Source organism: Phyllostomus hastatus, unplaced genomic scaffold (genome assembly GCF_019186645.2).
Source record: "Phyllostomus hastatus isolate PE091 unplaced genomic scaffold, TTU_PhHast_1.1 phas_contig_34, whole genome shotgun sequence".
NCBI lineage: Eukaryota > Metazoa > Chordata > Mammalia > Chiroptera > Phyllostomidae > Phyllostomus > Phyllostomus hastatus.
Genome location: NW_025333857.1, coordinates 55622093 through 55638285, shown reverse-complemented (window position 1 = coordinate 55638285; position 16193 = coordinate 55622093). Strand labels below are relative to the sequence as shown.

The 16193-nt window shown below is 41.2% G+C and overlaps 1 protein-coding gene across 11 annotated transcripts in view; it reads right to left on the bottom strand.

The window, feature by feature from the left end:
* Positions 1–16193, bottom strand: part of ZNF462 (zinc finger protein 462) — a 139698-nt gene that overhangs the window by 54703 nt on the left and 68802 nt on the right. For all 11 annotated transcript variants that reach the window (XR_006785850.1, XM_045840191.1, XM_045840192.1 and 8 more), the window contains one exon: positions 14384–14575. Coding sequence is in view for 10 of the 11 variants with exons in the window: in XM_045840191.1 (XP_045696147.1) it covers positions 14384–14575 (192 nt within the window). In the remaining variant the exon portion in view is untranslated. The remainder of the gene's footprint in view (positions 1–14383; positions 14576–16193) is intronic.

Sequence of the window (16193 nt, the reverse complement as noted above, 5' to 3'; positions counted from 1 at the left end):
GAGAGAGGTGGAGTGTCCCACTTACAGGTATGAACATCAAGGCACTGAATTTATGGTTATGGGCCTATGGGAAATGAGCGAGTGATAGACAACCCTGCCCCCTCTCTCTTCTACCTTCAGTCATTTCCCCCCACCCTAAGCATGCTCTGGCCCACCAGTTCAGAACTACTCAACGCCCTTCCTTAAGGAAGGCTGACTGTAGCAATCAAACAGAAATAGTGAGCAGGCTGCAGGGGTCCTGGCAATTTCCAAAGACCGTGTTTTGAAGCTCCTCTTAAAAGAATCTCTGTGAATGGCCCTGTAGTTGTTTATAAGGCATTTCAATGCCAAGGGAGGTCACAACAACAAGACCAGGAGCATACAATCCCCTAAAGCAGCTCAAAGACAGAGGTTTTGTATAAATAGGGGAGGCAGGAGAGAGTGGCAGGGAGGGAACTGGTTAGCCCTTAGTTTTCAGTGAGGAAAAAGAAAATTATCATTACCACCACTGTCACTACCAGCAGCTGCAACGGGAGCAAATTCACCAACTGAAAACCTTTACCAAGCTCGACACAGCTACACATTCAGGGGAACAGCTTTGAATGCTTTGGCTTACTTCAGACATTATATGGGGAGTAAAAAGAATCACTCAAAACATTTTAAATGTATTTAGCTGGGCGATTTCCAGTCATCTTCAAACAATTTTTCTAAGTTCTAATAAAGTAAACAAAATGACCATACACTTTATAAAGATGTGAATCTCTATAGTGGTGTATTTTGAATTGTTGCTGTTTCCAATGATTTTATTTATTGTTATTGTATGATGTTTTATAATGCATGTGGTCAATCATTAGCTCTGATCTAAAGCTCAGTATTTGGTCAGGAATGTAATCTTTTAAATTATAACACAGTTCCAAGGGGAAAATAGGGACATGCTTTAGATTAGTGCATCCCATTTACAAGGTTTCTCAGAATGCTGTGCTAAAGTGGATTGTTCGTATGAGAGAGAGAGAGAGAGGGAGAGAGAGAGAGAGAGGGAGGGAGAGAGGGAGAGAACGCGCACGCACCCTGATTCTGAGATTGAGAAATAATTAAGTGACTTTGGAAGTTGAAAAGTAACTCCTAGATTATAAAATACTCATTAGGTTATTTTGCCAGCACTGAGTTTTATACCAGTTGTTCACTGGCTTCAAGGGATTGTTGTATTAAATGAAATGAGACAATGTTTGTAATTCAGTCAAAAGATAAGCAATAATTGATAGTTAATTTAAAATGCATTATTGATCAATGGCAATAACAACACTAATGACATTTGACACAGGGACTAATCAATGATTTATACCCATTAAGACATCAAGTGCTAAAAAGTTTCTTATGTGGGTGGTTTCAAATTAGCTCCAAAGATCAAAAAATTTAGATGAACAGGATTCCAGATTAGGTATCACTTTCCAAATACTGAATTATTTTAGACTCCCAAGAAACAACTCACAATGTAAAGATTTCATTCAGCTTCCAACTCAAGATTGAAATTTTCTTCCTTTTTCATTATAAAAAAAATTTCTCATTGCCCTGACCAGTGTGGCTCAGTTGATTGGTCCTCATTCTGCAAAGTGGAAGGCTGCCAGTTCGATTCCCAGTCAGGGCACATGCCTAGGTTGTGGGCTTGGTCCCCAGCTGGGTTGTGTAGGAAGGACGGCTAACTGATGGATGTTTTTTTCTCATGTTGATACTTCTTTCCCTCTTTCCCTCTCCCTTTCCCTCTCTCTAAAAATAAATAAAATCTTTTTAAAAATCCTCATCAACCTCTGGTTGATGATACTATCATAAACTAACAAGAAATTCACTTCTATTATACTACTTTAATGATACCTAATATTTCTACAGTAATTTAGAAAATGAAAGCATTTCTGTATGTCATTTCATTTGATCCTGGAAATAACCCCATAAAGTAGTCGTCATTGTTTTACACATTAGAAATCGAGGGTCAGAAGCTATGTGATTTATCTCAGCACATGCACCTCCGCCTAAGGCTGCACAGGCTGGGCGGTTGGTTCATGGCTTGCAATGTGGGTGGTATTTCCTGGATCTGGGCTTGCAGCTGTCCTCAAACCAAACTTCAGATTAAGGGATCCAACAACCCCTGTGAAGACTATTAAGGAAGGATAATCTATGCAGAGAACTGGTTTTGAAAAGATCACTTTCCCCTAATTTTCACTACCTCCACGTGGGTGAAATGGTTCCTCCTGGCATTTGCTCAAAATGAACCCAACAATACACAGTAAGTCGCGCTCAACGCCAGCACTGCAGTGACTCCACAATTCCACTGGGGGAAAAAAGGTTATGAGCTGAGGATGTGGCTCCATGGAGCACTTGGATGCTTCCCCTGAATGGGAGGGCCCGAGGGAAGCCACTGCCACCAGGATCCCTGTGGCAGAACTCAAAAGGACTTGTCGTGCCATTCACTAATGCAGTCCTGTTGCTGTCAATCACCCTCATTCCCCTCCAATATAGGGAGCCCAGGAGCATGAGGAGCCCGGGGCGGTGGGGCTAGACTGGGCTCACACGCCACTGCCTATAGCTTCCGATGGCCAGCTCACGCACAGTCACCTCCTTTCATTGGAGCAATGACGATTAGTACAAAAACAACCTCCCTTTTGCCCAGTATATTACAGTTTTAAAACTTCTTATATATTGTTTTTGCCATCTCTCAATTTTGGAAATAGCAAATAAATAAATAATAAGTAAATCACCCAATAAAACAAACCTTAAACCCTCATTTGACTTACACAGGATCACCATCTCTCCACCTTATAGTTCTCAAACTCTTTCCTGCTCTGGCAACAGGCGATCATCTGTGTACTCCACATTCGTCCCTCAGCAGCCTGGGATTTAGATAATATCCCAGAAAATCAGAATTGAAATACAGTGAAAAGTACTGTAAACGTTTTTAGGACAAAAAGTTATAAGGGTAGAGGTACATAATAATGAAGACATTGGGAAAAAATAACTTAAAGAAGAAAAAATAAATCTACCTTTTATTTAAACATCAAACTTTATTTTTTAAAGGGTTATTTTTTTCCCAGCCTTCCATTATGTAGGTAATAGAACCAAGATGCAACAGTATACGGTGGATGTATTAGCAGAAATGATCTTACTTTATTGCTAACATAACAATATACAGAATTTACCAATTGTAATGAGTTAGTTGGGAATTCTGCTTACACTTTACTGTCTGCTTTTGAGTTAGTTATCTCAATTATTGTTTTTTTTTAACAGATATGTTGGTGGCTTTATTCCTGCTTGCATGCAAACTAGATGTGGATTTCTTCATCTTTCCCTCTCATATTCCTAATTAAAAACTTACCCATGGGCAAAATTTTAAAATATTTTAAATTTATTGAAAAAAAAATCTATGTGTAAATAGACTCACATAATCCAAACCCGTATTGTTCAAGGGTCAGCTGTATCTGCTGGGTCACTATCACTGACTCTAGCATTGGAATTCCAGAGCATGATGGTCATGGTTGGAGTAACAAGGTAGGCTGTGAGCCTGGCGCTGAGTTCACTAAGGGAAAGAAACATTCCAGAAGGTGAGGAGAAGGAAGTAAGCAGAGAGTGAGTATTTGAAAAGGAGCTGCTCAAAGAAGAATGCAGAAATATCCTCCCAAGGTGGCAGAAGGGAAGGAACATGTTCCCCTTCTTCTTTGCTGCTTGGAAGAATGGGATTATTAGTCACTCTGGTTGCAGAAAGTTGAAAGGGATAGGGTGTTGCGAATGGGCGGGGGGAGAAGGTCAAAGTTAACTGGAGGAGGGAGGTGTGATCAAGGAAATAATGCAAGAGTGATGGACAGCACATCACGGTACCCACGCAGCCCAGTTCCACTGCTTTGCCCAGATGTCGTGTGACACATCTCAGCTTTCAGTCACCGAAATTCCCAGGCTTTTTCACACACAGACTCTTGTTTTGTCGGTTCTCCTTGGGTGTGGTTTATTTTGCCACACTCTTTCAGATCAAGAAATATTTATCGAATGGCCTGCCAAGTGCCAGGGCTCTGGAACGGCCCTTGACCTCAGAGAGCACACAGTTTAGCTGGGCAGACAGATATGATAACTGCCAATTATATGACTATTTGGCAAATCTAGTGAAGGATGTGAATGCAAGGGTCAGAAGCCACCCAACCTACTTCATATTTATCCCCTTGCAAAATCCCATTTTCAGTTCATTACTCTGAACAGTCTAGACAGTCTGTAATCTTGATTTTCTCATTTAACTTATGGACCATTTGCCAATATTTCAAATGCATTAAGTCTGAAGCAGTAGCAAAAGACACTTAAGTAATTTTTTAGACGATGAATGAGCCTTAAACTGAAATAAATTAGTAAATTTTCACCTTAAGCACATGTATCACATACACAAAAATACTTGAAGCCTTTAAGGACCCAGTTATTTATTATTTGAAGGGGAACTGTTGTGTTTTTTTGAGATATGGGCCCTCATGTTTTAAAACTAGAGTGAATCAAATGGTGGGAAAACTTTCCAAGTGAGAGCAAAAACATGAAAAAAGCATGTATACTATGGTCCCAGTTTTGAGAAATAATTAAAATTACAAAATAGAAGCTGTTTATATATGCATAAAAAAATTAGGTGACTCTAGAAAAATCTGTTAAATAGAGATTATTTTGGCTTCTCAGAGAGAGGTTGGCATTATGGGTAACCCTTACAATTTGTTACATACTGCCATAAAGCTGGTCTTTAATGATGAATAGGTATTACTTTTTCAATCAGAAGGAAAATCTATGCAGGCATCTTAAAAGGGTGAACTACCACTCATGACTATTTTTAATGCACATTCATTCTTGAAGACCTACAGACACTAACTTGATGTACCTATTGTTCGAAAGTATCCTCCAGCTTCCAAAGGGGAGAAGGGACCTTGTTGCTGGTCTTCCTTATTCAGCCTGCTTCTTAACAAATCTAAAGACCTCTTCCTTGTACTAAGTACCCCTGGAGTCTGGCTCTCCCTCTCCTCAGCTCCAACTGGCCTCCACTGACTTCCCTACACACCCATCACTCTAGCTGGACTGGTCTCCTTATTGTCCCAAGATCCCTGCTTCTGTAAATTCACTTGCTTCTAATACTCCTTCCACCTGGAATGGATTTCCTTCTGCCCCTGTAAAAATCCTACTCACCCACCAAGGCCCAGCCTGAGCTCCACCTCTCAAGAAGTGAGTGAACTTACGGACCCCCCGGGACTCATCAATTTCTTCTCTTTTCTAAGGCTACAGATATTAAAATGTAAACGTAGTTTATTTCATTTGATTCTGCTCTTTCAACTTAATACTCTCTGTAGCTCTGCTAACTTAAGCTCTAAATATCAATCCACAATAAAAATGTAGCCCTAGAACAACAAGACTTCTGGCCAAGATGGAGGCATAGGTGGACACACTGTGCCTCCTCGCACAACCAAAATTAAGGACAACAAAAATTTAGAAACAAAAACACAACCAGAACAGACAGAAAATTGAACTGTACGGAAGTCCGACAACCATTCATCCAGACAGGGGTACCAGAAGGAGAAGAGGAAGAGCAACAAGTGGAAAAGCTATTTGAACAAACAATAAAGAACTTTTCCAATCTGGCAAAGGAATTAGATTTCCAGGAAGTCCAGGAAGCTCGGAGAGTCCCAAAGAAGTTGGACCCAAGGAGGAACTCGCCAAGGCACATCATAATTACATTAGCCAAGGTAAAAATGAAGGAGAGAATCCTAGAAGCAGCAAGAGATAAGGGGACAGTCACCTACAAAGGAGTTCCCATCAGACTATCAGTTGGTTTCTCAAAAGAGACCTTGAAGGCAAGAAGGGGCTGGAAAGAAGTATTCCAAGTCATCAAAGGCAAGGACCTACATCCAAGATTGCTCTATCCAGCAAAGCTTTCATTTAGAATGGAAGGGTAGATAAAGCGCTTCTCAGATAAAGTCAAGTTAAAGGAGTTCATCATCACCAAGCCCTTATTATATGAAATGTTAAAGGAACTTATCTAAGAAAAAGAAGATAAAAAACATGAATAGTAAAAAGACAGCAAACTCACAGTTATTAACAACCACACCTACAACAAAAGCAAACTAGGCAAACAAAGAGAACAGGAACAGAACCACAGAAACGGGATCACTTGGAGGGTTAGCAACAGGGGAGTGGAAGGGGAAGAGAGGGGGAAAAGGTACAGAGAATAAGTAAAGAGAGTAAGTAGCATACATGGTAGGTAGAAAATAGGGGGAGGGTAAGAATAGTATGGGAAATGTAGAAGCTAAAGAACTTATGACTCATGGACATAAACTAAAGTCATGGAATGTGGGTAGGAGGGGGTGTGCAGGGTGGAGGGGAATGAAGGGGAGAAAATGGGACAACTGTAGAAGCATAATCAAGAAAATATATTAAAAATAAATAAACAAATAAAAATAATAAAAGCATAGCCCTAGTTTCCTATGGAAAATTCCAGGATGCCCATACCTATAAGATGAGGTGGTACCCTTGACATCCTGAACATTTTTGGATGCGTGTTTCTGCCAAGAGTCTTCAATGAGATACCACAAAGGTTAACTGAACATGGGCTTTGGATTTAGACCGGCTCCACCACATACACATTTCATGACTTCTGGACTCATGGTTTCATTCCTCAGGGTCTCAGCTTCCTTCTCCATTAGATGAGACAAATAATTTGTAGCTCGATTTATTAGGCATACTACTTCAAATGACAAATCCATCCTTATAGTAAACTAGAATAGATGAATTTTCAACACTGGTCAAGGGGGAAGAGATAACTAGCAATGCTTAAAAAAAGTATTCAAGACTAGATTAAGGGTTTTGAAGATCCTGCGTTGCTGGATGCGGCGATCATTGCCGCTCTGGAAGGCTCACAGTGCGTGCAAAGAAAAGATGATGTAAGGAGCATGGCTTGTCAGGTCATCTAAGACTATTTTGTGTCCCCGAGGAAGCTGAAGAACCTAGCCCTAGGATGACTTCGCAAAGAGCAGTGTACTGGTAAATAAAACCTTAGCTACGCCCTGCACTCTCGGCCAGACACGTCCTCTGGGTTCAGCTTGATGACTTGGAAACCTCCTGCAAAGTAGAAAAACCCCTGTGGCAGGAACATCTCTGTTTCTGGGCATAAATGGCAAGGGACTGAATTTAGCAAAAAGCAAGCAGAGCCTCCTACCTGAGCCTCTCATGTCACCCTGGCCATTCTTTTAAGGGGCTATTTTGATTTAACCACCACCAGTGGGACTTTTCCATTGGATACTCTTTAGAATGATGAATGAGTTTACAAGAAAACCATTGTATGTACACCATTTGAACACGCTTTCCCAGGCCATACCATCAAATTTCATATAATGTATTTTAAACATAAATAATAGTTATTTCCAAAAGGTTATTTCTGGCATCTTATTCTCATCTCAGCACTTTAAAAAAAAAATTCTTTTTCCCAGAGCATACCCAGGACATGGCCTCTTCTACAGCAGGGAATGCTGTCCCAGAATCTGTACCTCTCGATTACAGCTTGCTCACGATAGCCCCCCTAAATCCTGTCCTCTTCTTACTGCTTTTGCCAAACTCTCTAATGCAGAACAGCATTCGAAAGCAAGGAGACAACCTGGGAGATGTCAGAAGTGTCAAGAGAGTTTGAGGAATTTTATATCAAACATAATTGGGCTAAAATATCTAGCTCCAGTTCCAGGACGAGAAAATTTGAGAGGGACAATGAGAAAGACAAGGGAAAAAAAATTATTTTTAAAAGAACCAAGATTAGTCATTTTAGATGATTTGACTAATAACTGAATTTATTTTCTGCTAAAGAATAGATTGCTCTCTTTTACCTACTTCCCATAACTGAAGTTCTGGAGGTCAGAAGGTAACCTCCATCCATGAGAAGCAAAAGTCAGACATGGAATTATGAAGTAAACTCTGGTGTTGCTAGAAACTAGCTCTGAATGAGTTGGGTAATACATGCTTATATTTCTGATGAACAAGTGTTTTCCTTGGCATAGGAAGAGGGAGATGGTTAGCTGACGAAGTTCCCAGGACGTGCAAAGCTTACACTTGACATGTTTTTTACTCCTTGGCACATGGATCTGTGGCTAATTCAAAAAGTCCCAGAAATCTCAGGCAGGTGGGTTTCTTGGAAGGACACATAACATGATATTCAACTTCAGGGTGGTGATAATTTGGGAGGTTTCCTATTTGTCATTGAAGCCAAGTCCTAATATAATTTAACCTCTAAAGACTTCTGCATATCTAATAGAGGATTCAGAATCACCTGTACCATTTCACACCACTGGAGTTACAAACTTGTAAGTCTTTACAGTAGAAATGCCATTCTTCATTGTAAGCATTAAAATGCACTCCAGATCACATTTTAATGTAGAAATTTTGATATCAATAAGGAAAGGTTAGTATTCTCTGGTCAGATAATTTTGAGACCAGTTGAATCTATTAAACATCATGGTCAAATCGTTAAAATTATGCCTTGTATCTCATGGACTATAAATGATGTAAATCTTTGTACTTCATAACTATTCACCTGAGAGTCTCCATTTCATTCTTGTCATTTTTAAAGAAACCACCTCTTCTTTCTTTCACCCCAAGAGAAATCTGATTGCAACTGGAACCTGTGTGGAAGGTCGGAAGTCCTAGCAACTAATTGGATCCTCTTAAAGGTTGGATTTTATGTCTGACCTATTTAGAAACCTGAGAAGCTTCTCTTTGAAAAGCAGGCATCTCAAATCTTAATTTTTAAGTGTCAAGTATTGCTCATAGTCAAGGTCAAATGAGTTGATAGTTTGGCGCTAGATGCAACATAATTCTTAGAGAACACTTTCTCTTAAGCTTAAACTTAATTCACATGCTAATGCTTACTAAAGCTTTAAGTCCCCACATACGTAAAATAAAGACCATATTTTGGTCAAGTTACATTTTAAGTGACATCCAGAAGTAGTCTACATGTTAAATATAAAGGCCCTTAGTGACATTTATTAAAGGCTAGGCGAATTTCATGGGTATGACTGTAATTTTTTCCCCTCTAGTCATCTATGGCAAAAGTCACTGACATCCTGCCCATGGGCCAAACCTGGCCCCCCCTTCGCTTTTGTACATAAAGTTTTATTGGAGCACCGCCAAACCCATTTGTCTGCGTGTTGCTTGTGGCAGCTTTCACATGGCAATTACAGCTGAGCTGTGGCAACACAGACTATGAGGCCCTCAGAGCTGAAAATATTTTCTATCTGGCCCTGTACAGAAAAAAGTTTTTCTCATTCTTGATTTGTGGTTTGTAGAAATTGACCAGTCCAAGTCTCATAAACAGGTCTCTCCGAACCAATATGTTATGGTAAAATCCCAGTGAGTAAAATTTTCAAGTAGAATAGAAACTTGTATTCATCTACCAGTTTTGTTGTCTGGTTTCACACTATAGGTTCTCTGAATGTGGATTTAGCTGTAACCCGACATGGAATGTTTTTTTGACGACTGAGAACAAGAGAGCCCGCTCCAGGATCAATGACTGACTGTGTGCATTTGCTCTGCCAGCAGGTGACCGCACTGGTAATGCCTACTCTGCAGCCCCACTGTGCTTTCTGCGTCCTTCTGAGAGTTGGAACACACCCTGTCTCAACCTTCACGTCCGAGGAAGGCTTCGATGCGCAGGGAACAATGACAATGTCTCAAATGTTCTTTGTCAAGAAAAGATCTTTCCCTTTTGGCAGAATAATGTGTCAGAAAATTTCTGTTAGAACAGTCCCTAAGGTTTCATCTCTGGATTGGTTATCTTTGAACTTGCTTCTTCAATGGAAACAAAATAAACGCACTCTTATGCAATTTGGTTCTGTGGGAGTTAGAAATGTTAGGAGGCTCACTAAAATTAATTGTATTAAAAATTATGATATCTCCAAGAAATCATTGATCAGTGAAAAGAAGTTGGTATTTAATAAGTCCCTATCTAACTGTCCCCATTTGAAAATCAGGGGAGAGATACAATAGCATATCCACAAATATAAAAAAAAAGCACCGAGATCTTGATAAAACAAGTAATCAGAGTGGGCAGTAAAAGTTGTTCTTCAGGGAAAGTCAAAGTCAGAGACTTGTCGGAAGAAGCAGACAGGGAGGAAATTCTTCCCACAGTCCCAGCAGAGCTCTGTGGAAGGCACAGGAGCAGAAATGAAGAAGCTGATGCGGCCGTGTCAAGTACAGAGACGGCTGCAGACATCAGCGTCTGTTAGCGAGGCTGCTCTGGAATGGGGGGAAGGGCGACAAATGGTAAACCTACATGCAACCAAGAGGACTTGGACTTTGATATGATGATAAGAAGCGCCACGGTTCTTTGATGAGAGGTGTCTTGATAAAAAACAGTGTTTGTGGCAAATATTATGCTCGAGTTTAGAACAGAAAAGCCAACGGAAAATAATAGAAAATCTTTCAGACACACACACACACACAAATCACAAAGCTCCTTACAACATTTTTCTATTAATTCCGAAGAGCAGTGACTTCTCCGCTGGGTGGACAATAGTGAGACCTATATAATAAAGGGGAGAACATTACAACCAAGAATTCTTGTGTTTTCCCTGGGTTGCTAACCAAGGCATGAATGAAATAACTATGTTGCCCTCCTTCACCTTATTTATTTTGCACCTGGTCTTAGTGTCTCATTTCTATTTTAAACGTATCACAGTAGCTATTTCCTAAAGCAGACAATTCCATATAGTATAACTGGGTAGAAGAAATAACATAATCTATTCTTTGGGGGGAAATTCGAGGGAGGAAAAAGATGGAATGTCACCACTGGCCTGACTTCTTATAAATGATATAGCTGAATATTAAATTATTTATCCACTGCCCATGCATTGTGTAGTTTCTCAGACCTAAACAAATCTCCTAAGTAAACTACGCTGTTCCAGTTTTCTTTGTTATTTTATAGACATGTGTGTATGTGTATTTTTCTGTGCTGACAGTGCAGATGTGGAAAAAGCCTGATAAAACCCAGTCCTATATTTTATACGGCAGGAGAAGGAACCCAGTAAACACAAACAGAGCAGAGCACTTCCTTTTGCTGACAACCTTATGATTTCCACTTAATGCATTGTTTAGAATAGCAATGCATTACGTGTCATTTCCCATTATCCTATGCACAGAACCAGTATCACACAGCTGCGGCTTTTCTTTCCAACAGTCGATCAGGAAGAACACATAGAAGATTCCCGTGCTGGTGAAACCTGTCAAGACTGACAGCCCAGAGCCCAAGAGCTCTGTTTATGGACAGGACAGGTGTGTGGCCAGGCAGCTGGGGAGAAACCTCCCCTCCACCTTCTCAGCTTCCTGCCCTTGCAGGCTCCCCTCTGGGTTGGGAGGGAGAGCAGCTTTGGGAGAACCTTCTTTCTCAAGGCTGTTTCCTCCTGCCAAAGAAGACTGGCTGGCTCGCTCTCAAGACTGCAAGCATTTGACAACTGCAAATAGCAGTGAGCATGTCAACTCATTTTATTCACATCCCTCACTGGGGAATCAGAAAGCCAAGGACACACTGGTGATTTCCCTGGTTTTATGGATCTCTACTCCCCCCGCCTAGGCCTGCAACACATTTTTGGTTCTTGTGTTCACAGTGTCCTGGCATCTGCAGTGTGGGAAACCTGGACTGAGAGCCAATAGCCCCACAGCTTCTCCCTATTAAAATGTGCAATTGGGTTTCACAGGCGTGTTTCAAACACCGTTCAAGGCGTGATTTACAGGCTACTGTCTAGCCCCACAGCTGTTTTTTTCACCCCCACCCCCAGACTTAGCCGTTTATAGGAATCCACCACTCAACTCCCTAGTACACAGTCTTCTCATTTCTGACCTCCGCCATCATTCTTGTGCATCCAAAACTATGCAAGACCTATAGTAAGGACTCAAGAAAATATTTATTGGATGAATAAACTATTCGATGCCTTCTTTCTGCTTGCCCTACCCTCTAATTAAGTGGGTTTTTTTCATCAAATGAATCACTTCTAGCCCACTGATACTGGTTATTTATATGTGTTAAAAACAGCACAGGCCTCCCTGCATAGTTGCCACCCAGGGCTTTCACGGTCACTATGTTCTCGCTTTAGAAGAAAAAAATACCACTTCTGTATATTGCAGATTATTTCCTGTGGCTGAATAAAGACAGACTATCTGTGTTATGTAGTGAGTTATTCAGTATCATATAGTCGTGATTCTGTGACCACCATCCCCAAGGTCCTAGCTTCGTCTGGTTTCCGAGAATCTGAAATCAGCTCCCCCGAAGGTTAAGTGTCAGGCTTAGGGTTGTGATTAGGTCAGATGGAGGTACTGATACTATCTTCTAAACATCTGATTGTAAGCTGTTGGAGGAATAGAATAGTACTAGTACTCTCCTCTGATTCTTCTGCTACAGTATAGCTCTTGGTATAGAGTTAGACTCAGGAAGTTGACTGAACTTAACTCTTCTTAGCCTTTGCCGAGGAAGATAATCCATGCAATGAGTGGTCTGTGGGCTTCCCTTATCCTGTGACCGAGACCCACTTTTCTAGTCAGAAGGACAAAGGAAAAGGAAGGCATAACACTAAAAGAAATGTCCCAGGTGAAGTCTTTGCTGGAAATGACATTTGGATGGATCAATTTCACCCAAATGGCTCCACAGGTGTAGCCTGCATTTCAGATGAAAGCGATTCATTAAAAATCATGGTAGTAAAGATCTGAAAATTCACATCAAATTATAATCTGCCCTTTGCTGCCACACGATCTTTTCCAATGCACACAGTCTCAAGGTGCGAAGGGGACATTTTCTATACTCTTTCACATGTACTCTCCCCCACCCCTGGCTTTGAGACTGTAAAGCTCTCCTGGAAACAACAATGTAGGCTTCCTCCTGCATTTTAAACCACTACACAGCAGTTAAGGAGGTAGTGTGCTCACCTGATCACAAGCCATAGTCATAATAACAAACCTTCCCTGTTAAACAGAAGTCCTTTAAGACAGGAGTACCAGTAAGAAGCTACTGAGTGTAAGGCTAGTGTTCAATAACGTGCGGAGGAAAGGCCACCAAGTTCTGCACCTGAATAAAGGCAGCTGTTACTTTCAGGACTTACCTTTCCTTTCCCTCCTACAGCTGTCTTCTGATGGACCTCATGAATAAAGATCACTCGTGTACTCCCTTGATAATCTGATACTTAGACCATGTTGACATGTTGGGCTGTCAGATTTTCAGGTTACCTGAAGAGTCAACATTTTTAAACCCTTGCATTAAAAATAACCCCAATTCACAGTCCTTATAAAAGGTTCCAAAGGCCAGAATTTCAATCAAAGGATGAAAGTCACAGGAACAAAATGACCACTTGTTAAATACCTACCATGTTTCAGGTGTTGTATTAGGCCTTTCACCTAGTTCTCATCAGTGTATGTTTTCTCATTCATCTCTCAAGGCAAAGAGTTATCTCTATCCAGTTTTATATGCGAGTACAAGACTAAGATTGCCCAGGAATATAAAACTGGCATTGAGAGAAGTAAGATTCAAAGCCAAGCCTAAGTTCCAAGAGCCCACAAACTTTCCTTCTAGTCCACTAAGCTCCTCCCAAGACCATAATAGCAGACTTGGGGAAATAGCCTGTTCCCTCCCTGACCTGGGAAATATTCAGACTGCTGTAATCAAAAACACTTCTGTTTCTTGATGTGATCAAAACAATGAACGATCCACTTGCTCACTAGGCCACACCTGTAATGAACTCATTCTCTCTCTCCCTGCCCCCTGCCATACCTTCTGTTACACTGCCAGTGAGGAGATCCCCTCAATGGCTTCCTGTATTTACTCTGAGAGCCCAAAGCTGGGCAGCTCAACCCTCCTCCCAGACGATCCTTTCTCAACACCCTTCAGGTATAAAAAAACCCCACTGCAATACTCCTACATCATCTTGTGACCCAACAGGGCATATTCGCCCCACCCACTCACCCTTAATGTTCCTACTCTGAATTCTGTTATTAATTTACATATGTCACACCCCACACACTTCGAAGCACACATATATTTTTAAGAACAAGACAGAATGTAAATAAGTAAACAAAGAAATAAACATCTGGTATTCCATCCTTTCTTGCTTGCAGGGGAAGAATCCAGCACTAACCCACCCCACACATTGTGCACTTTCCACAAGCAACGCTGCTCATAGGCGTCGGCACCAAACACTCGCCCCCAGAGTTTAAGACACCATCCAACTCCAATTTCTAGACTGCTTCAACCTTTCCATGTTTCTTCCTTCACTTGAACCACCATGTTTTTGCATAAGATTTTCCTCTAGAAAGAACAGTTGGCAATGAATCCCAGCCCGCCTCAACCTGAAGTGGTTCATTTTGGCTGGGCAACCCATTTTACCGTTGGAGTCTTCCACTTCGTCGGCCGGGCTGGCTTTTTGGGAGGAGTGGTGGGAGTGTGAGGAGAGAAGACTGACAATCCGTGGCCTGGGGAGGGTCAGGGCTTTTCCGTGGACCTTGAGGGAGTGTTCCTTTAACTGGCTGATTGTCATGGTGGAAAATGAGCACCAAGAACACTTGTAGGCATGTTCACCTGGAAGATGGGGGCAAGGGACAGACGGAACAAGAGGAAAGGAGGGCAGGAGGGGGTGGAAAACAAAACAACGTGGTTAATTCACCCTACAGAAGAGCTGCTCAAGCTTCGGGGCCTGAGAACCCTCACAGACCAAGCACCTGCCCATTCCCACAGCCGCAGCACTCCTTTGGGACTGACACTCTTCGAGGAGCTCCATAATCAAGTGACCTGGTTCCTTTTCATTCCACGCTCTACTTACTGGAGGAGCCTGTGGGCTGTCCCCCACAGGGTGCGAAACCAAATGTCTGCGATACCTCCACCAGAAAGTCTTCCCATCTCTCTTCCCCACTTCTCTGTACTAGAAACAACAAAGCCAGTTTTTGTCCAAGATTGCCTTTATATCATGGGCAGAAAAATAACACACTCAATTCTTTTTCCAAGGGTCTATCAGTGGCTTTCTAGCACGAAATCACTCAGTGCAAGTCTACTGTGCCGGTCTCATTCTTTGCTTCTTTGCTGACTCTACACCTCAATTCCACACATCCTATAGTGATTTGGAGAGGGAGGGGGTGGTTTGGACCAGCTCACAAGCCTCAGCATAAAACCCCATTTCCCTATGTAGTCAATAATGCAGAAATGTGTAAAAACTAAGTCATTTTTTTTAACTAAGAGAGGTATGTATATGTGTGTGTGTGTATCTCCACTTTTTTCTTTTTTAAAGATTTTATTTATTTATATCTAGAGAGAGGGGAAGGGAGGGAGAGAGGGAGAGTTCCTTGAGGGAGTGTTCCTTTAACTGGCTGATTGTCATGGTGGAAAATGAGCACCAAGAACATGAGCATTAAAAATGAGCATTAAAAATGAGCATCAATGTGTGGTTGCCTCTCACACACCACCCCACCCCCCAGTGGGGACCTGTCTCACAACCCAGCATGTTCCCTGACTGGGAATTGAACTGGCAACCCTTGGTTGGGTTCACAGGCCCATGCTCAATCCACTGAGCTACACCAGCCGAGGCTCTACTTTTTCAAATAAACAGGATATTTCAATTAAAATAAGTACTTTCCTTCTTTTAATTATTTTTATACCCCTGAAATACAACACAAATCACTATGACTAGATTAGAGTATAATTTGCCTTTGCCCTAAGTCAGTTTTTCAATTAATTGCGTTTTAAGAATCAAGGCCATGACATGGGCCTGCTTATGTTGTTGTGTTGCCCGGGTACAATCAACTAGGAAAGGCATTTTGCTTTTTATAACAATGGGCTTACGATGGTCACGTCTGCAATGCAGTAATTCCACTTCTGAGAGTTTATATTAAGGAAACATCCTTTGATACACAGAAAGCTTTATTTAGAAATAAGCATTTATTTGTGCTTAAAAAAAGATATGAAACCACCTAAATTTCCAACCATAGGGAAATGATTAAGTAAATGGGGGCCTATCTTCTTGATGGATTGTCATTTTCTTAAAGAGTTTGTAATAAACTCAGAAAAACAAAATACTCCCAGAAATACATAGGAAGGCATAATATATTTTAGATTAAATTATAATCACAATTGTTAAAAATAATTGTAAAGGAAATGGTTGAAAGGAAAGACTATCAGATGTTAACAACAGTAGTCTTCAGATAAT